At 41.2% G+C, this 23,767-nt stretch overlaps 1 protein-coding gene across 6 annotated transcripts in view; it reads right to left on the reverse strand.

Moving 5' to 3' along the window:
• daam2 (dishevelled associated activator of morphogenesis 2) overlaps window positions 1-23,767 on the reverse strand; it is a 113,091-nt gene that overhangs the window by 50,907 nt on the left and 38,417 nt on the right. For 5 of the 6 annotated variants that reach the window (XM_084915205.1, XM_084915207.1, XM_084915206.1 and 2 more), the window contains exons 2-3: window positions 19,513-19,799; window positions 7,509-7,598 (exon numbers count right to left, since the gene is read on the reverse strand). In XM_084915205.1, the coding sequence (XP_084771331.1) occupies window positions 7,509-7,598; window positions 19,513-19,680 (258 nt within the window). In that variant the 5' untranslated portion in view covers window positions 19,681-19,799. Of the gene's footprint in view, window positions 1-7,508; window positions 7,599-19,512; window positions 19,800-20,705; window positions 20,861-23,767 lie in introns of those variants that run through there. The other variant, XM_084915203.1, reaches the window with a different exon arrangement.

Consider the following 23,767-nt stretch of genomic DNA (forward strand, 5'->3'; position numbering starts at 1 on the left):
CAACAGGTCACTGTATTAGGTACATCACACTAGTACCAAGTCAAACTCCCTTTTTGCTTTCGGAACTGCAGTAATTCTTAATGATATCGATTCAACAAGATACTGAAAATGTTCCCCCAAGATTTTTTCCATTGGCTGCACAAACATGATATAAATTTCCCATTTCCCCACATCCCAACGGTGCTCTACTGAATTACAGTCTAGTGAGCCGTTTGAAATGACGTGAGCATTGTGACTTGTTATCCTGCTGGAAGCAGCCATCAGAAGATGGGCACGGCGTGGTCATAAAGGGATGGGCATGATTATTAACAATACCCAGGTTGGTACAGTTAGTAGGACCCGAGGACTGTCACTCACTTTGCTTTGGACCATCCTCTGTCAAGTCCAGAGATGATTGTGTGGAGAAAAATAGATAAGCAGTTTTAGGTTTTCCTAATGTTCACTTAGCCTTTTTTGTTTTATCAGTAAGGGTCAGTTTATGCTGTTCTATAAAGTGAGTAGGGCACATTGTGTTAACAAAGCAAAGGAATAGTTTCATTTCTTAGAAAAAGAATAGTCTCGTGACTTTTAAGGTAATATAATTTGAGATGATAAGCAAAGAATTCAGCTTTTCTAATGATGTAAGGGAGCCTAATATGCATCTGGACTTTTTATATTTACATCTACCTACATATGTCATTAAAATGATTTATTAGCACTGTTCCCTCATATTGAGAACGTTCTGCATTTGAACCAGATGTTCTCCCTGTGACGGCAGTGGTTTCCTTTAGGTCTCCCCAGCCAAAAAACATGCAAGTTTGATGTTTTTCTTTCAACAACAACATTCCTAAGTGACCCCAAATCCCTGAGAGTAAGTGCACATCTTTGTATGCAAGTGATCTTCTGGTCCCCTCCTTGGTAAAAACATTCCAGCCGTGTACTCAGTTGCAGCAGTTACACACTTATACTACACATTACCCACGTCTGGTGACACTAACTATGATTTACACTCCAGGTTGAAGCATAGGAGGACAGGAATCCCCAACAGTGTATCAGGTATGTATCTGTAAACCTTTCCTCTTGTTACAACCATCTGTTGAGGTATATATCGTTTCTCTGAAGGCCCTAATACCCGCCTAAAACCAGCGTTCAGGATTATTTCCCTGTCTGTTTGGCAGGCTGTACTGTTTGCAGAGGCACCTGTTGAAAGAGAGGATGAAATTACATATTTCAGCCTCCCTGCTGTCATGTAGCGAGCCGTCTTTAAGATTTCAAACCTCTTAAAAAGGTTTCACTGACAATGATAATTGAGCTCATTGATTTATATGCACATATACCTTTCAAGTCAGAACTTCACGTACAACAGGGGGTGGAATTCAAAATACTCAATTGGCCACAGTTAAAAACAAAGCACTTTGAAGTGTATTGGCAACCTTATACCAAATGCTCTTAATTTTAAAGATAAGCAGGAGTGTGGGAGGAAGGTACAAAGAAATAACACCATGCTACAAACTAAGACAAACCGATAGCATCACTCGTGTTCGCATGTTTTGCCCAACACATATCTGACAACAGCACATTTGCATGTTCACATTTTCCAACTATTTTCTCCTGGCTTTGGCAACCATCTTGGCACAGTCACTCACTTAAATGCAGTCCAACTGTTCTGGTTCTGAGACAGGGCCAGAATCTATAGATTGGCTCGTAGAGACATGCTAACATGTTTCCACGCAGTCTCTAGTTTCTCTGGCGATTGGCCTGCTTGTGAGGCGCCTCACACTCTGTTCCCATTTGCTCAGAGAGGCCCTGGGGGACCCTGGCTGTAATGTGGGGACTCTCATGAGCCATCCAAAATCCTGCCAGCACCAGCAGGCAGCTCTGTGCTGAGTGAAATACCCTTTTTTCAAAGACAACTTTATAAGCAAAAAGGAGCACACTGCAGAAGACTGATTTCAAAACGTGTTTTTTGCAACAAAACATCAGCAAAAACATTAATTCGCTGAGCTCAGTCGATTCAAGTGTTCAGTAGTATGTCAAACTGGTTCCATCTCATATTCATATGAGGGGGGGGTTGTAACTTAATAAATCCAAGCTTCGAAGACATATCCACTGAATCAAATATACATTTATATCTCTATTTCACCATTTCATCTAGTGCATCATCTTTTTTTTGCGGGGGGGGGGGGTTGGAACCAGATGCGACTACATTTAGAGGAGAGGGTGACGTGCCAAGTTAACAAACTACATCAATGGATTATAAGGACGTACAATAAAATGCCAGAATTTCACCAACTGCACAGCAACTGAAAATAAAGCTCTTGAATCTTAAGTTATAATAACGGAACCAACACAGCCGAGAGGTCCAGTTCAGTGACTCCAACTAGCTGAGATAAAGCATAGAAGAAGCAGGTCAGTCAAAATAATGCAGACAGTAAAAGCTGACATTTGGACATGGATGTCAACTTCACCGTTTCACTCCCAGAAGTTGTGCAGGAAGTGTTATTAAATAAGTGCATGCATTGAATTTTTCCATGTAGCTACTGTAATGTACAGTAGAGGACATAAGCGATGGGCTGCCCAGTAACTATAACGGCAGTTTCTTAATGCCTACATGTCTATCCACAGCAATTATTTGAGTCAATATTTTCTCCATATTTTCTCCTCCAGCTGTCACGACAATATGTTACCGCCTGTGGAATGAGAGAGGATCATTCGAAATTCCAGTGAACCGGTAGGTCCGAGGTGAATATTTATCTGAGGAAGCCGCGATATAAAGTCTCACCTAAGGAGGCAGGAAATGGACAGGATATTGAATTCTGAAAGATTATGTAACACTTCTGCAGGTAGCAAATGTTAAGAGTAAGCAGAATTCTTTGCCTGGGGTCACATTAAGTGATGGGGATACAACACATGTGGCTAATAATTGGAGACAGACGGGAAAAACATTTCAGGAGATCATTACACACCATCAAGCTGGGTTATTTGGGGGAACCCACAGAAAAGCCTATTTTAATGGAAATTTAGGGCAGTTTTGTTAACAAAAGCAGTTTTGTAACTACTTTTGTTAGTTTGCCCCCGGATAAAGGGACATGTTGTGTGATCATGAGCTGAAAACACAACATGAGTGAGTGTGTGTGTGTTTGTGTGTCAGTGCAGCGCAACTAATAGGAGTCAGGAGACCTGTTTGGCTCCTAGCACTGAACACTTATCAGGAGCTACTGGATATTACATCGTGTTCTGTACCTGAGGGCTGCAGGATACAAGTCAGGCTTGCAAAAACAAACACACACACACACACACAAACCCGACTACAAGCAAGGAATGCAGTACTCTTATTCAAGGATTTACACATGCCATTTCTGTTTCACTTGTACTCAGCACCAAAAACAAATCCCTCTCTCCATGTTTTGCAGATAAACACACCGATAAACGCCCAGCACCTCCAGCTGTGGCCAACTGGGTGGCTGAGATCAGAAGCAGAGATATCGGTGTAAAGCCTGATGAACTCTTCACTAGACCATAATTACGTCCAATTCTCTTAGATCACTGCTCATGAAAGTTTGCACGTTCCTGTTACAGGAGAAGTGTCTAACCACCTAACATTAATACTAAGGTTGCATTAATCTAAATTTTTGTGCTATAATGTTTTGAATCTATCTTTTAATGAATAGCCCTAAATTTACCAACAAACAATGATGTTATTTCACAGGGTCACGTTAAGGCCATCAATTCCAACACTGCTGAGAAAATGTGTTTTCTCATGTCAAAATAGCACCGAGTGGCACACCACCCATGACGCCTACAGCCTAGGAGTGACTCACTTTTGGAGCTAGCCTTGAGTGGCCATTAGATGAACTACAGGCCAAGAGGTTGATACCAGGCTGAGCTTCTGCCATCAGGAGAGGTCAAAATTATCCACAACACTATGTTTTTCCTCATTGTGATATTTGGCAATAACAGTAATTATCTGAAGCTCCTGACTTGCATCTCCATGATTACAGGCATTGCCCTGCGGCCGCATGACTGCCCAATTAGATAACTGCATGAGAAAGCTGTAGTACAGGAGATCCCAGTAAAGTGATCCATGGCTATCTGTTGTTGTTATTAGACCCGTAGTCTTATTTGTTGTCCCACAAAGAAGCTTTCAGTTCTTCAGCTGGAGTAAAAGACTGCGCCAAAATGGAACTGTTAATTACAGTTTGCTGCAAATGTGTTAACCGGTTTGTTTTGCAGGTGAACAAAGTTAGTCTGTTGTGCCCTCGGTGGCTGCCTCCAAGTGTTATCTAACCACAACAACTGGATCCGACAGTTGGCCGAAGGAAACAAGGGGAGTAGTGTTTGTCTCAGAGGGGAGACTGAGGGGAAATTCTGCTCTCTGTTTAAATCACTGTCATGCTGTAATTCTCTGCAACAGAGGGCAACGCTGTATGTTGTACTTGTGTTTGAATAACATGCAATTTTTCCTTCCTATAGGGTGGTTCATGTTTGTGCGGTTGCGTGCATGTGAGGGCAACACACACACACACACACGTCATTATTCTGATATTGCACACCAGTTGTTTTTCCCCCTCATTCTCCATTATGCCGCCTCCATCCATGAATAAAGGGTTTGTTTGGATTTTCCTCCGGCTTTCCGCTGTTCAGTGTTACCCTGGTTTTGCTCTCTGTTTCCTGGCCTGGATACACAGCGGATTTCTTTTTCTTTCTTTTTTTTACCTTAGCTTCACAAAGGAAATTATTTCTGACTAGCAGAGATGGGGGAGGAATGACAAACTAAAATATCCTACATCTGAACCCGCACAGTGCAAACCATTTGAGTTCCAATATGCCCAGGCTGCTGCCAACACTTTGTTTCCACTGCCTTCTACAACTGTACAGTGAATCCTTATAAATGTCTGTGGCTATTCTGTGAGATATTCAATAACTGATACGGAGGATTACAAAACTTTTATGTGGGTTCACATTCTGCCAGAAATTCAAATTTTCCTTACTACGCAGGGTATTTAAAGTGCAAAGCATACTAAGGTTATATCAGAGATCTTATATGATATCATAGCACAGCAACTGCTGTAGATCTACCTAATATGAATATAGTCAGGTCTCCTAACTGTTACTACAGGTGCTCCACAGGGATGCATTTTTGGGCCTCTTTCATCTACATGTACTATCTCTACCACCCATATCTTTACAGTTTTACTCAGATGGCATTTTAAATATATGTCACTGGGTGTTTCCTTTAACTTAAGCATCACTGATCTACAGTCTGCATTTGATATACAATACAGTGCAAAAGTCTTCATATCTTCATATTTTTCTGGGAAAATGGCAAATACGACCAGCAATTTATTAAAACGTGCAACATAAATGGAAATATAGTCAATAAAGAAAAAAAGAGTCAATTCTGAGAAGCTTGAAGTGTTTGTTAAGGTCAGCTTTATTCTTCCACACAGCCTGAATCCTCTTTTGATTTCTTTTGCAGTCTTCAGGACCAGTTCTTCAGGGTTCTTGAAGAACAGTCAAAGCTTATTGAATGTCCGCTGCCTTTTGTTCTGTTCTCTGTCAAGATGATAACACAGTGTTCCAATACCTTTGAGATCTGAGCTCTGGGGAGCCCGGTTGAGCAACGATAGTGTTAATCCTTTGCCAATGCAGTAAAAAGCATATCTGAATAGAAAAAACAGTGTGTTTGGAATCGTCGTCATGCTGAAAAATCTGATTGTCATAATTGCATCAGTTTTGAGAAAATTTCAAATGCCACCAACTTAAATGCAGCCCCAAACCACGACACAGACTCCACCATGTTTTACAGATGGTTGTACACACTCACTGTGGTACCTCTCTCCTTACATCTTCCGTACTCCGACAAACCAAAAATTTCACATTTGCATTCAGCACTCCGTCAAACCTGCTGCTTTCATTTTGTTCTTGTGTAATTTGGCTTCCTTTCCTTAAGAATGGCTTCTTGATGGCCTTCATATACACATGTAACAGGAATCATATGTACATCTCATTTTCTGTATCACTTTTTCAAATGTTCTTATCTAATACTTTCCCAGCTTAGTGAACACACTTATGAGCATGATTTTATTCTTCTGATGATAATTATGTGGAAGTTTCAGTAAAATCTGACCAATACTGTAGGAGGAGTATTGATTCTTGTGGAAAAAAATGGAAATGTCCCCATAAAAAGAGAGATGTAACCTTGACCAAGAGCACAGTTTGGATGAAGACCCATTAGGGGATCAGTGTGCAAGTTTTATTGTGAACTGTGACAGAACGGACAGATGACAGATGCTTTGCCATGGCATCAGCTCATCGGTCCTTCAACTGGATGAAATAAGAAGGGGGAATTACACTGATGATGTGGGCAAACCAGGTTATTCCCCGATTATCACCCTTCAGGACTGAAGCGACAGACGCCACAGATCTAGTTCATGACTGGCCCTTACTAATGTGAACACAAAAATAAACCTAATGATAACACATACACATGTATTGTATATGCCTCTTCCATCTATAGATAGATGAATAAATAAAGACTTTAATATCGTTTTATAAGGGTTTAACAATAATAACAAAAATAAAAAGATTACAACTTCTTCTGCTATTAATTTAACTGGCATTTCATTTCATTTCATTGTAAACTGTCGTGGTGCTCCAGTTTCCATCCTCGCCTTGACATTCCTCTGAACACACCACAGTTCCACTACTCTTCTTTTTCCTAGTAACTCAATACAAGCAGAGACTTTTACACACGCAGGTGCGCACAGACACACACACGTACACACACAAAGCAGTGTGTTTACCCCTTTTAAAAAAGGTTGTCAGAGCATATCACATCAGCGAAGTCAAGCTTGCATGCCCAGGAAAGTGGAAGGAGTGGTCTAGTTCTGCTTCCAACACCAAACGCTCAGCCAACAAAACAAATCAGCAAAGAAAAAAAAAAAAAAAAGAAAAAAAAACACAGGAGAGGGTTTACAACTATTTATTCAATTTGCAATTGAGGGATGGAGATGGGGCGGAATTCTCCTAAAGCACAATGTAATTTCTTGGTGGATGTTTGACCACAAAGTGAGACCAGAGTTGTTGTGGAGAGACACGCTGAAGGGTATGAAGAAAACGAGCGTTGTTTTGGCAAGGGGAAAGGGGTGAAAGAGAGGGCTAACCATTTTTTTCTTGTGCTCTACGCTATGAGGACAATTCATAGGCAGCATGAGGAAATTGCTTGCATGCGTATAGAGAATTAGGGCCTTAAAAAGGTTGTGGCATGTAACCACAACCTGCAGAAAATATTGTGCAATCTATAGCTGGCATAATATGTCCATATGTTTACGTCAATGCAGAAATGAGAAGCTGGAAAAGAGGCGGCCTGTGTGGCTGAGCTGATTGAAAATTGTTAAAAGGCTGCCTTCAATAACATTCACTGCTGACAGTTTAGCTCTAAACTGTGGGTTCAGGCAGCCAGTCAATATAGGGCCAGCCAAAGATCAGAGCCCATGTACGAAAAAGAACGGCAGAGGCCAACTCACCTTCTTCTTGCTGCAGTAGATCTGCCATTTCTTCTCATCGGGCAGAGCAAACATGGCCTCCCGGTTCTTGTCTGTCAAATCCAGTTCATCCTGCGAAAAAAGAAGAAAAAAAAAGTTTGTTTTTGTTTTGAATTTGATGCTACTGATATATTTCAGTAACAGGGACAGTGGCATGCTTCCCACTACATGTCATCACATCTTCTTATAATAATACCCTATGAGTGGGAACTGAGGAGACTATTTGCTGAAGTTCTTTAGCCAAATTTCCCCCCATTCTATTTGACATAGTATTTCAGCTGCTTCTTTTTATCACAGTTTTTTTTAGCCAGGCTTTTTACAAGCAAGTATGGATTGCAAGTAGTTTAGAACTCGAACTCCTTTAATGAAGAGCCATGCATGTTGGAATACAAGCAGAAGGTTTTGTATTGTCTTGCTGAAATCCAGAATGTCTCAAATACACAGTCATCCCTGAAAAACACATCACCTGGATGGGCAGCCATGTAGCATTAATGGTGCCTTCACACATTTACAAGTTACTCATTCAATGTGCATAAACACCCACCCCCACCCCATACCATCATAATGTACACTTTGAATTGTAAGCTAATAACAAGGCTCTGCTTCTCTTCAGCATCTTTGACTGTCAAATAGAATTTAAGATTCTGGTTGGTCAGACTAGAGGACAGTTTTCCACTTGGCCTCCACCTCAAATGAGCTCAGGCCCGAAACGAGTCTCAAATAAGCTTCCATGCTAGAGGTTGACATTGCATTTGCGGATGTAGTGATAAAATGTGATGGTTTGCAATACAGACATTTCCAGCCTTTATTGCCTTGTTGTTTTGTTCTAGTATCACATTTAAAAATACTTTCCAAAATATGGCAGCAATTTTTTTTCCAGTGTCAACATTTGATGTTCTTTAAGAAAAAAAAACAAGAACTTTCAAATGATTTGCAAACTATTGCGTTCCTTTTTTTTTTAACATTCACCACAGCACACATCCCAACATTTCAAAACAGGCTCGTGTTTTTATTGCAGCTCATCAAGAATAAATGTGCAGAAAAACAGTGATTAAGAATAAACAAACATAACAGCCCAGTAGCATTTAAAGACTGACATAATATAATCAACCCGTCCCTCAGGACACATTCCTAGAAGCCCTGTTGTTTCCTTATCCCTATAACAATACAGACATTTAAGCAATGAGTCAAGTTTACACAGCCACATTTAAATCTCCTTCCCACAGACAAGTGTTTTAATATTCACCCTGCTGCTCTACTCAATTCTTCAGCTCAGTACAAGGAGCCTCCTGCACCTTTTGAAATGCATATGAGCCCAGGAAATGAGTCTCTGTGTGCCAGGGGAGGAAAAGTTTAAAGGAAGGGGAGTCAGATGAAGGAAGGACGCAGAAAGAGAAATGCATTCGGGTTAGAGACCCGGAGGCTATGTGGCTCTGGAAATGGGCTGGCACAGAAGAGACAACTAGAGGCTACATCACCAGGGCTTTGTGCTCCGGCTCAGGCTAATCTCACCATAATAGTTTTGCTACGATGACGTAAACGAGAAGTGGGCGAGCCTCCTGGGGCCCCCTGGAATGAAGATGACCACCAGTGGCAGAGGTGGGGCCCCTTTAAAGCCGACCGGCAGATTCGCAGGGTTTGCTTTCATCGCTTTTCAGCAGGACGGGCTGAGGTGGCCTGCATTCCAAGAATCGGACACTATGAAGGATGACATCATCTCTCGTCCTTTCAATGGGCTAACCAGCAGTAGCATTATTGTGGGCTTGAGAGGAAAAAAAAAAAAAGGGAAAATCCGATGGGTGTGAATTTCAAGAGGGTCTATTACAAGTAGAAACCACAATGAAGCCTTAGAATCTTTAGTTCAAGTGGCTTTCATCTCAGCAGCATGATTCACACCCAGAGCTCATCATCGTGGGTCTACAAGGCCGGCTGTATCAAGGGGGAAGCTCACCCCAAAATCTGATTTACATATTTGTCCTCTAGCCTGTAGCACACTCTACCCATATGTATTTTTTATTTCATTTTATTTATTTATTTGGTGATTAATTGCACCAACCTTGTGAACAATGTCACAGAGTGACAAGTGTGGAGACCTGATAGTCACATTCACACTTACAAGCAATTTTGAATCACCAAAATACACGTCCTTGTGCCGTGCAAGTACAGGGAGACTACAAACTCTAAACAGAAAGAGTCCCAGCTAAAATCAAAACACATAACTCACATTTAAATAAATGACTTCATTTGCTATTACATACATTAAAAAGAAAAAATATTTTTTAATTTGTAAAATGGGACATAAATTGATATTTCTGTTACCATTTGGGTCTTTATTCGTTAAGCAGACACAAAAACAAGTGTGAAAAGGAAGAAACCATGGGCTACAAGAAAGCAGCTCATTCTGGCCTGCCGCCTGCTCGCCGGGTCAAATCCCTGCTGTCCAAGCTGTTGGTCTTTGGAGGAGCTAATACAGAGAGCCGGTGGGGAAATCATGAGAATGAGACCCGTGGATTTGAACCAGATGGCAGTTGAGCCTGTCTCAGTTCATAGCTGATCTCTGTGCTATTTTGTGTTCTCCGTATAGACTCCTCAGGCCTCTCAGTTTAAGGTCTTATATGGAAAGAAATTATGTGAGAAGAGCATAGATTACAATAGTATTCCATTTAAATATAATTCATTGATTACATAAGACTTTATGAACAGGATAATGTTGATGTTCTCAGGCTCTGCCGGTGCTGTTCTGCGTCAGAATCAAGAAAAAGGGAAAAAGAGATGAAGTTGAAAATGAGGACATCGACTGGGTGTAGGAATGTTCATGTCATGCCAGCTGTAAGGAGGACTTTTCACTTTCCAGTTATGCAATTTCCCATCGTGCCCCCCCCCCATCACCTTTAAAATGTGCTCCAATACCACATCCACATCACATGGCATCTCCTCATGACCAGTACAACACCCAAAGAGCATGCAGTCCCTTTCTCATTTTTCCAAAACAAAACCAAACTACTTTCCACTTCATGAAGTACCCCAGTCTTCTCACTCCAGCAAGCTTCAGTTGGAAATTCAATAAAAGCAAAGCTAATATTGTTACACCTGCTGTCTGAGAGGGGAAAATACATACCTAAGGCCTCCCAAGCCTTCTTTCATATTTCACCCCGAGCTCCCCATCTAATAATATGACAAATTTATTTATTTTTTAAGAAGTGCTACAGTTGCAATCTCCGGGTGACATGCAGGCATGCAGACAGATAGCTCTGTCACTCAATTTCCTGTTTCTAAAGACTGTTGGGCTTCTCAAATGTCCTGAGATAAAATGAAAAGGAGTGGAAGTTCCCACACAGTTATTCAAAGCAAAACTATTTCCATATTCAGCATACAAATGAAGAAAACTGGATTTTTTAGAGCTGCACAATGAGAACAAATATAGAAACAAGGCATAAAAAGGACAGAGTAAGGTGCAATGAACAAACAGTTCCTTTATCATAGATGTCAGATGACATGACATCTGGATCACAGCTGCTGTGACCCATAAGTTAGCGAAGTCTCAAACTAACAGTTTTTGCTATCATCATCATGGTGCTTTGAATCCAGATACCATGACAGCAGGGCAGAACTGCCTGTGTTATCGAGGGACACTGAATGCTCACCCTGTGTAGCCTCCTTCATCCTTTAAAGGTGACCATGGGACAAAATGCAAGAGTGCAGGTTTTCAGGCACTTCCACATTTTTCAGGCCTGGAAAGAGCGCCTGAACCATGCCTATGTGTTGCAGTGATCTACTCTGTAAATATAAAACTAGCCTGGTCTTTTTATGCAAGGTGTACATTAGCTTTTAGCTAACTAATCATAGCTAATGAAGGCAATGACCTTTGCTTTAATAATCATTTCATTTCCCCAGTGGCAGCATTATTTAAACATCCAGATATGAATATGAATATAGCAGTATTTTATTTTATGACATCAGTATGAGAGGAGAGAGTCTCCAGAAAATATGTAAAATGTAATGTGTAAAATGGATGTAAAGTAGATTTCAGTGTTTTATGTGGATTGCAAACACCCAAACTTCCTGTCTACTCAGTTTCCATGCCAGTCATGTAATGGAACAAATGAACTTAATTAAAGGTATTATTTAAATCGTCCTAACTTTAAACTGACAACAACACAACTATTCCTTTAAAAAAAAAACGATTAGGAGTGATGCACAAACTTAAGCGAGCCTAAAGCAAATAGATGCAGAAGGTTTTCCAATACTGCCAGCAATCGTAATGATGAAGATATCTTTAAACATTTGGCACATATTGAGGCTTCTACAGCAACATAAAAGTAATTTGTATGAAATAACACACGTCAGATGATTCAAACACGTCTGCAGGGACTCTGAATTATTTATTTCCACCATATGGGAAGAATGTAAAATAGGACAGAGGGATGAGTCATGCGATTGAAGTCTAAGCTGTGTATGAAACTAAAAGCCGTACCGCTGCAGGAGAACGTTAAGTGAAGAGAAATTAAGTGTGGGAGTGAAGACAGAGGGTACAGACCAGAGAATGGGAGCGAAAAAGGTAAGGAAAGACATTTTTTAACTAACAACTGACCTTTTAAAAATATTCCTTGTGTAGTCATAGTGTCAGTGCTTTAACTAATAGGCCGACATGGTTTTGGGGTTAGGGCTACATCAAAGCCTGTTGGTTTGGCACGTTCTTAATGCTTGAGTATACATGTCGACATGGTGCCGTGTGGACAAAGAACAGAGGAGGAAATGCCTACTTTGAAGTGGACCCAGTCCGCTCATTTCCAGCTCCATATTTTTATTCTTGAACTCTAGAGTACTGTGGCATTATTCAGAGGTCAAAATTATCCCTATTTATCTAATTCTGGCTCTTGGTGAAGCCCCTCAGTGGATCCAAGACATTGTAGCTCCTCCCACTTTAAGCCAACCATCTTCTGCTTTACCTGCCAAACAGAATGCTTGGAGAGCAGGTGGGTGGAGCCCCATGATACAGAAAAAAGGGGGGGTTAGAACTCCTGCAAGTTTTGGATGTGTCCTTGATCCAACACAGCTGATTTAAATGGCTAAATTACCTCCTCAACATGTCTTAAAGTTCTCCAGAGGCCTGGTAAGGGTGATATCTAAAACCTGCAGGACACCCACCCTTGAGGCTTGGATTTCCCCACCCGGCGAATCTGAAGTCTGAGCTTTTGGCTCATTACTTGTACTATACATACGCTCACCTCATTATTAGAAACTTTGGTCTATTTAACATGAATAGCAAATAAGAGATAAAAAAAATTAAAGCAGACCTCTTCTGCTTTAAAAAAAATGACCAGTGTACATGTGGAGTATAGGCGTGACACTGAAACCGGAGGGAAGCAAAATGTGCAGGAAGAATGAGAGGTCAGTGAGTTACAATGTGTGAATGACTGGCACTGGAGTGGGAGTGGGTGTGTCTTTGTGACTGAAAGTGTGTGGGGTTCCACCTAAATGGGAAATGTGGAATCCAATAATGACATCCTCTCCAATGCATGTGCGTCTATGAGGTGGCATTTCCAGAGTGGATATGAATGTCTTTACCTCATGTGAAGTCTTACAGTGCTGGCTCAGAGGATTAGTCTGGTGTAACACACACACGTATATATCCTCCAGCAATCTCTGGGCGAGACAGGAAGGCAGAAGAAAGACGTGCAAGATGGCAGGAAGTCATATGAGGCCTCAAGGGGACCCACAGGAAGCTATAGCTGCCATTATTAACCAAACAAGATTCAGTGAGTTTGCCTGTGTGTGTGTGTCAGCCTCATATACCAGACGCAGCCTCTTGATTACTCCTAAAGACCAGTACTGTTATTAACAACAACAAAGAAAAGATCAAAGATTGACTTTTTTAGTCTTAAGACATGGTGAGAAATTAATTTCGTCACATCATTCATCTCTACAAACCATCACATATTGGGCTCGCTCCACTTAGCAGCATTGAGATGAGTCAGAGTATCCTTGCTTTGATGAGTCAGTCAGTAGCTGTTAGTAGCCTACAGCTTCTCCCCTCATACAAACAGGGCTTGACAACTTTTATAATGAGACTGGCACAGGACAGTGAGCACTGGCTTCACAACAGAGAGCATCAGAAATGGGTAGATCGCTCTACGGAGAAATGCATAGGAAGAAGGAAGGGAGGAAGGAGAGGAAAGAAGGTGCATCCAGGGCATGCACTGGGAAGGAAACACACTCCCAGTGGCCCAGAGGGACAAGAACATTTCCATTCCCTCCTGTTACGCAATCCATTTCTGATCTGTGTCTGGGCTCAAAAGCCACACTGGAGAGAGCATTTATGTTTTATCGAGTCTGCTATTCCTGGAAACACAAATTTGCCATTGCAAAATTTACTTGCTTCTAAAATCAGCAACTGAGAGTCACATGGAGAGGATGATAATAGAGGCTGGTTCATCCAGATGTATTGACTGACAGCGGACAGCTGGACGACTGATCAGTGCGGTTTGGATTAAAACTGTCCCAAATCTCAGGACAGAGAAAGAAGGAACGAGGCTCCCACACACAGAGAGACAAACACAAAGCAGACAAAAAGAGGGCAGAGAGACGCACACTAATCTGACCCTGCCAGAACTGCACTCGCCAGATGTTCGACTAGTAGACCTGATCCAGTTGCACCAATTTGTATAAATATCCTCTCTCATCTCAACTCAAAACACATGGATAACAGCACACTGAGTGGCATGCAAGTTTTTTGCAACTTGTATGCAAAAATAAATAGTACTATGTCGATGATGAAGTGGCATTTTCTCTATTTTCTCAATTTTTTTTCTTTGGCGTGGTTCAGTAGAGCTCTGTAGCTGCAAATGTGTCCACACATTGTCACCATATGCCGACCTTTCCACGGCAAATGTTTGTTGTTATTAGCTGACACTTGTAAATCCAAGTCTAGCTGTCCCCAAACAACCTCACACTTGGTTTCTCTTTGTAGAAACCAAACTTTCATTTTGATTTAGTGAACTGCCACCACTGAGAAATGTGCCCAACATGATTAGGGAGAGCTCATTTTCAATTACCCAAATACGAGAGTAATTTCAAGTTTGTTGATAAAAAGTTATTAGCGGAGAATTGCCCCCATAAACAAAAATAAAGCTGTCAATGTTTTTGGTGCGCAGTCAGACATCCCACATGGCCTACATATCAACTATGCGTGAGAGTCCTGAAGCACTGGTGGAAAAAGCCATTTAAAATGCACCCAGATCCAAAAAACAGAACCCAGAACTGCAGCGCATTTGCTATCAGGAAACTGTGCAGCCAGCTGCAAATGTGTACTTTAACTGATGTGATCCATTAGTCCCTTCAGATGTGGTCTTTACTTATTGTGTCAGAATCCATGGGGATTGCTTCCAGGTTCATTTGCATGAGTTTGCTGAGTTTTTCATCATGAACAGGAGGCTCCATGAGAGACTTGGAAACATTTTTTTTCCTACAGGCTTTCTCCGGGTTGAGATGTTCCACATTTCAAAAAGGAGAGTCCGTGTTTACTCAAGGTAACCAAGGATGGATCCCACATGTGCTTATTCTGCAAAAATTAGCTTAGTGAGCTATAAACTGGAGACAATATGTCTTCTCTGTTTTTCTACATTACCAAGCACCTGCGTTTATCATGAAACAGCAGGAATGTTGGCAGAGGCTTCTATTAAAGTTAAAAAAAAAAAAAAGACTGTAAGAAACGTCCCAGTCAGATTTGCCAGGGTTTATGAACCCTTGTCTCACTTGATTATTTGTTGTTTGGCAGGCAGTCCCACAAACACAACATCAAAGTCTTAACACAAAACAAGTGACATAACCATCCAATACATGCCATACTCACCAGTTCTGCTGGTTAATGTAAATATCTAACCAGCCAAACACATGTGAGCAACACAGTGAATTCAGTCATATAGACATGGTCAAGATCACTTGTTAAAGTTTAAACTGAGCATCAGAATGGTGAAAAAAGTCATGTAAGTGACTTTGAACATGGCTTTGGGAGAGTTGATGAGCCCTTGCCTGCATCACAGCATCACTTCTTACTGTACTTTGGTATACTGAGGTGATAAAGGGATGGATGTGGTCAACAACAATGCTCATCTCATGAGATCTTCTGATGGCCGTTTCTAGCAAAATAACGCACCATGTCACAAAGGTCATATCATATCAGCTGGTTTACTGACAATGACAAAGACTTTGTGCTTATATGGCCCCCACAATCCACTAGAGCACCTATAGGATGTGGTGAAAGAGGAAATTTTCATCATGGATGTGCAGCCGACAATCCTGCAGCAACTATGTGATGTTATCATTTCACTATGGATAAAAAAATCTCTGAGGAATGTTTCCAAGCACATTGTTGGATTTACAAAAACTAAACTCTACTTGTATGAGTTGTTATTCTCACGTGTTTATAAAAAAACTGTAGAGAAGCTTCTTGTATATTTTTTGTAAACACAGTTAAATATTGTACATGAGAAAAAATATGAACAACAACTTGAAAAATTTACTGTATTTTATTATCACAAGTCTCTGCACTCAAAGGAAAAATACAGTCTCATATTACAAAAATAAGTACAGTTGCCTTTTAGTAATATTTTCTCATTATATTTCCTTAGAGGCGTCAGCATGTACAGTATTAAACTGTGCATAATTTGCTATATTTTTATATCATTCTGCTGCTGAAAGTAGGCATGGATACTGTAGGTTTGAAATGCCACAAATTCATATTGTTTCTTTCAACAGTGAAAATACTGTACATGTCATAAGAGGTAATAGGGTTCATCACCACAGTTATACGTCTGTTATATCTATTCTAGTCCACTGTCATCCAAAACTGGACAGCAGTCCAAAAGTCAGCTGAAGTTTTTCCTTCCACACACACAGAGTAAGCCGAGTGTGCACCGCGTGTCTCTCGACACAGCAGAAGACTCCATTATGAATGTGAGGACACATGGAGGTGGTTTACTCCTCCGTTTGGCCCAGATCTGTCGCTCCCACTCCAGAGGCTCCATTGAGTCTCATTCTCCTTCTCAGGAAAGGCTTTCATTTAACAATAATCTCCATTGCCCGTTGCCACAGAAACATACTATGTTATGTTTTTCTTCATTTTTCTTTATTTCCTCCCATGCAACATAGGTCCACCTCTCTCCACATCAGTTCTCTGCCTGAGTAACAATCAGTGTGTCCGGGCTGGCTGACTCCAAGAGGTCTGGTACTACAGACTTTTGGATGCCCAGTTAAATCTGTGTCAGCATGTCGGTTCCTGGATCAGTAAAACAGATGTGCAGAACCAATAGCTCACCCAGATGAACATTATTAGGTAGAATCAGTCCGTACATTGGTCAGACTAGACATGAATCCAGCTATTACAGGCTGAGGGATCATTATTTTGGAGCATCATTTTTCCTTATTGAATTTTAAGACATTCTAAATATTAAAGCTACTGTGTGCACAACTACAACACAAGTTTCATGTGTAAATTGCTTCTTTACTGCTAATATGTGAAGAGTAACTTGAAAAAAAAAAAAAAATGTGTTCCCTGACTGTCTACCTAAGAATTTCCTGCGGATACTTTTATAGGCTAGATGTTCCTGGAAAATCCTAGGATGTAAAGTTTCTGTTCATCATCCAGCACCTTTTCTCAATTAGAGATCTGCACAGTAGTCGACTTGCATTCAAATATTGCTGCTCTTTATAGGTGGTATCAGAAATGCTAGTCGGTTAAATACATTTTTATTTTATTAACATATAACAGCCTTTTGTTCAAAGATGCTATAACTTCACTTGCCTCAAATTGGGGTTGTAGCCCCAAGTAATGCGCCAATGTTGCCAATTTAAAAGTGTCTAACATAAAAAATGTAATTTGCATTGTTGCACAAAGCATTTTTAAGTGTTGCATCTAGTTATGGAAACCTAAAGTGAGGCACAACCCCAAGTTCTCAGCAAACAGGCCATCAAAAGTAGCCCTACTAATATCTATCTGAACTACAGTTTTTTCAAAAGTGGATGAGCCCTGGTCCGATGAGAAAACCCTGAATCATCTTTCTGAACTAGTCAAGTGGTTTTAAACTCAGGGCCGAATCTTTCCTCCCTACTTCTCATTCAGCACATCAATCTGTAAGTTTCATTTTTAGCTGAAATATTTACCGCACAATAAGCTGTGGGTCACTTAGTCCTATCAACCATAAAAACTGCCATGATTTGGCTAAGTGCTCCCATATGACGGCATGTTTTTAATTTACCCCAGAAATACTGGTCTCTGCTGGCATTAAAGAGGTTTCATTAATGTCAAAGCCTAATTTGTTTAAGTACTTTTTTGTACGGCCATGTACAACATATCAAAGGGCAACCTGTTAATCCCTCAGAAATTACTGTGTTGACCTCGCAGCTGTATAATATGAAAGGCTTTTCTCTCTCCTGATTGAGACAATCAGTGTCTTGATTGCTTTTAAGCTTGAATTTTCGTCAACCAAGCCAATAAATATGCTGCAGCTACAGGCAGCTAAGCTTTAATGGCTCATGCATTATTAAAGAACAAATTCAGGGTATAATTCTGTGAGTTAGCTTGAAAAAAAATCACTACTGGGGAAACATCTGCTTTGATAAGCTTGAATAATTTTCTTATCATAAACGGAAGTTCCATTGATCCCCTGAATTGAATTTAACAGTGGAGTGATATATCCTGCAGGCAGTAAAGTTTAGCATTCCCAAACACTCAGCAGTGCCAGAAGCAGTCCTGTGGCCACACCAGTCAACACATTGTTGGGAGACAGAGAGAAGCAGACTGGAAGTGAGCAAATGGAGAGACAGAAACAGCAAAGCTGTAAAGCCATGACCTGTTTGCAGGGCAGCTGAAACGAACAGCAGCCTTCTCCATTGACGCAGTTGTGACCTGATCCATGTCCACACCATGGGCACATGTCAGTACAGTTATCCTAGTCTGGCACAGAGACCAGACCATCAACCTCTGCCAACAACGATAGGGACTGTAGTGCAAGGGTGGGCTGCATACTGGAGAGGATGAGCTTCTGAATTTGTAGTGGCGATTGAGACATGGCCTCACCCAACCATCAAGGCATCCTCTGTAAGAAGTCCCCTTCTAATTCGAGACACTGCTCTCGTATTGTTTGGCATAATGAGCAGCAAGAAAAGAAAAAGAACTGGGCTGGACAAATCCTGGATTAATTCTTATGACAGATGTGATTTCACTTTAAACTATCCAGTTTGTAAAATGTTTGGAGAAGGGCAAGGCTTCTGTTCAACAGCCATGAGACTGAGAAACCACTAAATAGCACGCAAATCTCTTTCATGGAGACTAATATATAAGTTTCTGTTACTATTTGGTGCATGAACCATCTGCAGCAGTGTTTCACTCTGTTTTTCCAGTTTTTACATGGGATTTTAAAAGCCAATTCAACTCCACCAAAAAACAAACATGGGAAGCACAGCAGTCTGAAAGCAGGATAAATGTTGTCTGTGTAGGTTCTCAGTCATCCAGGTTATGGTAGTCTTAAGAGCTTGATAAGAAGGACAATAGACTTTGTTGAGTTTTCTAAAGATGTTTCATTTCCGATCCAAAAAGCTTCTTCAGTTCCAAACTGCTTAGAGGTGAAAAACTTTCATAAATTTTCCTCCCCTGCTGAAGCCCCTGGACGTTTAATGCTTGCAAAACTAATGCATTGCAGCATCCAGAGGAAAAGCCCTACTTGATTGCACGTAATCATCAGGATGTACTCCTGCAACTCTATATATTGGTTTAGATAAGGATGCTGGCTTGATAGAGCCTGCAGGGGGCACTGCACGTGGTGCCTACTTGCTTCACAAATCAACGCAAATCAGCATCACAAAAACTAACGTCTAAAACGAAGCCCTAGAAAAGTTCAGGGCAGCCCTGTGTGAGTGTGAAAACATCTGCTCCACTGCTAAAACAGCTTACTTAATCATTCATCAAGTTGAATCTATCTTTACTCACCACCAGTTCGGAGAAACGCGCATGCAGCTCCTCAGCAGGCGGCATGGGCGCACTGAACTCCAGCAGCTGCAGTGGCACGGTGTCCTTCAGGTTGATCTCCGGGGGCTCGCTGCTGCCGAAGCAGCACAGGAAGCCCAGGCCCTGTCGTGTCCTCTTCCTGGGAGGCATGATGGCTGTGGTAACACAGGTGGCAGTGGCGGTGCAGGTCCAGGAAGATAGAGGAAGGGGCCAAGGGGCAGGGAGGGGGAGTGGAGCGGAGGACGAGGCTGCTATCTAGGGGGCATCATCTGGAAAAGAGAGAGAGAAGACCAAGCAAATGACTCTCAGTTACTTTAAAGTGGATTTAAAGTTTCCTGGATCTTTAACCAACACATTTAAAGAGTTTAATGATGGACAGCATGTGACCTCTGGTGAGCAACACAGCATCTGGGAAGTTATAAGTGATGTGCACTGGCCCGTGCAGTGCCTTTAATCTATAAGAATTTATTCCAAACTATTCGACTTTTGGATTGAAACGGAAAAATATTTTTTTTAAATCAATCCCTAATCCTAATCCCTAACCCCAAACATCTCCTAACTCTTTGGTACCCCTACAACATCTGCAACACAGTGATTGCACTTTCTTCCATCTCAGTCCTCAAATGTGACCACAACAACCCCACCAACCAGTTGTTCAAACCTTCTGTTTTAAAGATGCAGCCAATCAGAATAAAGTTGGCTCAAACTACAGGTGAGGGCTGAGGGAGCTAAAGCAGCTTGTCTAAGTCAAAGAAGGAACCAAGATGCTAAATCTTATAAGACAAAAAAAAACCACGTTATTCTGTGCTGTGAATCATGTAAAGCTGCTCTCCTACAGTCCAAGATTTATAACACGCTAAGACAAGTGAGCATGACATTTTCCCCACACAATAAATTATTGATTTGATTCTCAGTCAAATACAGCACAGGATTCATGATGTTCCCAGATCTTTAAGGCCTTATGATGGTCTACACGCCCTGTGTCTCCTGTTGATGTTTCCTTGCAAAGAAATTATTTGTAGTGCACAGGAAGTTAAGCCATTTATGTTTCCCGGAGCCCTGTTTGTTTGGCATAAATACAGGAAGATATGAGCAGCAACAGCCACCACATAAATAAACAATACAGTTCCATGTACAGAAACTGCTAGAATGACTGGAAATGCACATTAACTTACAGTTTATCCAAGCCTATTCTTTATCCAGATTGCCTTTACTGTGTCCTTAAAAACATGTCCCAAGGACTGTAGAGATATTCTCGCTGTGTGGCAACAGGAGTCTTGACATTAGTTGCTCTTATGCCACAACAAAGAAAGCTCTTGTCCATGAGTACAATAGCGACTGTGCAGTATTTGTTGCCTGTGTGCATGTGTGCCTTTGTGCCCTGGCAGTGCCTTCCCCCCCTTAGACAACAGTGAGTGACACCCTCTACCAACATGAGCGAGGATCGAATGGTGTAAAACATCCTGGAGGATTTCCTTGATGCTACGAAAAGAATCCGGGTGGTCTTCACTGCGTGAATAACACACTCTTTACACTGTATTATGTCCTATCAGATGCACACACAGTTGGCAGAGCGCTTCTTTATGTAACAGTTAACTGCATTTGTGAATGAAAGGACCTCAGGCCTGTTGTGCAAAACCCTTAGGCATGCAAATCTAGCAGAAACATTTGACCAAGAAATCAATTTGGGAGCCATTTATGGGAACTACAAAAAGTGTCCAAGATGTTTGGAAAGCAGAAGCAGGACCAGATTTTTTAAGCAACTACTCCCATGTGTTATGCTTCTGTTGATATTCTCACATATCCTGACAAGCATTAAATAATATCTGGAGCTCTGCACACATCTGTTCAAGATGGCAGTGAAACTTTATGACCTCAGTTTCCAGAAGAAGCCACAATCTACTACATCATGACTCTCTCACATGCAGATTTGCTCAGTGAAGGAGTTCTCACCGCACGGTCTAAAATTAGCCACATGGTAAATTCTTTATGAATGCCCTGGACCCATGACAAGCGCTTAAAGGGGAAAAAGTGAACAGAGAAAACACTACATTTCCATTTTGCCCTTTTCGTCTTTTTTGCTCATTTGTTTTTTCCGCCTCCTTGAACCTGTCATCCTTCTCAGGGCAGAAGGAGCAGACCTACGAATGAACCGGAGGCTATTTTAAATAAAAAGCAACTTAAAGTTTTCTTTGGTTTGTTGAACGTGGAAATGCTTGCGTGTCCAACAGTGGGCTTATTTTCGGAATTATTCCATGTAATTCACCTTCTAGTACTTGGACTGTTTGGTAGTCATTGCATCAGCGCTTCAAATGTGAATTCCAGCATGTGCGGCATCTTGTGCCTGTGTGTGCAGTATATTTAACTCTACAGCGGCATGTGTGTTATGATAGCCGAGGTGACAATCCCAGAGTCCGCCGCCGCTCAAATCAGGCGGGGACTGAACTTGGCTCAAGGTTAAAAATGAGCTATGTGCACCTATTCACCTCTGATATCTCCTATTCATTATTCTAGATCAGTTTGGATCATCCTATAAAACAACCAAATCCTTTTTACACCCACTCTAAGAGTCACAATCCAAGCCAAAATCCCCTTAGTGATGTGATATATCCAATCTATACATATTATGTACATTATATACCAAATTCAAGAATGGTAAAATATGACTACATTAAAAAAAAAAGTCCATCCATTCATTTGAAAGGTTGCTGGTTCAGTCCTTGGCTGCTCCAGGCTGCATGTCAAAGTATTCTTGGGCAAGATCCTGAACCCCAAGTTGCTTTATGCTTATCAGAGAATGAATGTTGGACAAAAAACAGAGAAAAAAAAGTGCTCGTATAAATGGGTGAGAATGGGTGAATGAGGCGCATTGTATAAAATGCTTTGCATGCTCCAGTAGAGTAGGAAAGACCAATATAAGAACCAGTCCAATTACCGTGTTTCAGATTTAAGGTTTACCCAAAATGCACTTTTTCAAGCTTTCTCCAGTTATTATGCATGAAATTCCACTTGCACTTACACACACCATGTGAACATAACTAAGATGCACAATAGGAAAAATATTTAAAATAGCCGATTCCATATATTTTATATACGAGGGATACTTCAACAGGCTACACAACACATAATTCAAGGATAAACAACCTACTTTGAAGGACATCATGGAATGATATGTATAATTACAAAGAAAGCCACAGTTCTAAACATACAAACAATACCTGTAATACTCTACCAGTAAAGTGTACAAAACAGAAGAGATGTTTTAGTCACCACACAGTGGAACAGGAATATCCTCAAAATATTTCCATTTGTTGTGCAATTTGTGTCATGTCTGTACAGCTTTCAGCTCCACTGCCATTTTTTTAGATTGCTCCTTGGAAGCCCTGTTCAAACCACTTACACTGAGCACTCTGCAAGTTCACTGAGAGGAAAAAGCAACTTCTGTTTCAACCTGAAGAGTCCAGAGTTTTTTAAGCCTGAAGGCGACACATGATGTGAGCCAGGAGCATGCTCATCACAGCATTGTGTACTATAAAGGGGGAAACCGTCAATGTGGAGTTCTACTGCAACGTCTGAGGGGGAGCACTCACAGAAAATGTCCTGAAATGTGGTGGTGCCAGCTGTGAGTGCACTGAAAACTATTTTCTACCCACATCAACACAATCTTTGTTCACCACCTGCCCTATTAGCCATATTTTCCTCCCCGCAACTTCCTGAAAATGAAAATAAAATTGAATGATCATGTTTTGACATATCGGAGAAGCCCAAACACAACTGGACACGTAAAGGCTAGAAGAATAGTAGCTGTACAGAAAATGGTCCAGAGCTGCACAAGATGATGATCTTTACAAGCACTTTTTGATCACGCCTTATATGGACTTAGATGAGAATTCATAGTGGCGAGTTAGGAGGAAAAATGAGAGAGAACAGCACTTTAAAAAGGCAAGGTGGCAAAATTTGAATAAAGGCCCCATCAGGGAGATAAATCAAGGAGATTGGTTTACCTCAGACTGTAACAGTGACAGCTTGTTATCATTTTATTAGTATAAGATATAAGCACAGTGCCAGAGCTTTATTGTATGGAGTTAGTTATAGCTGCTGCCGACAGCTGGCCGAGGCTAATGGAAAAGAGGCCGCTCTACAGGGGTTTTAAAGCCATTCAGCAAAATGCACTGTCCAGTGTCTCTGTGTGTGTTTCTATCTTCACTCTCCCACTGAGCCCCACGTGCAGCCAGTC

This window comes from Perissodus microlepis, chromosome 19 (genome assembly GCF_051167445.1).
Source record: "Perissodus microlepis isolate ML-2025 ecotype Zambia chromosome 19, ASM5116744v1, whole genome shotgun sequence".
NCBI classification, from domain to species: Eukaryota; Metazoa; Chordata; class Actinopteri; order Cichliformes; family Cichlidae; genus Perissodus; species Perissodus microlepis.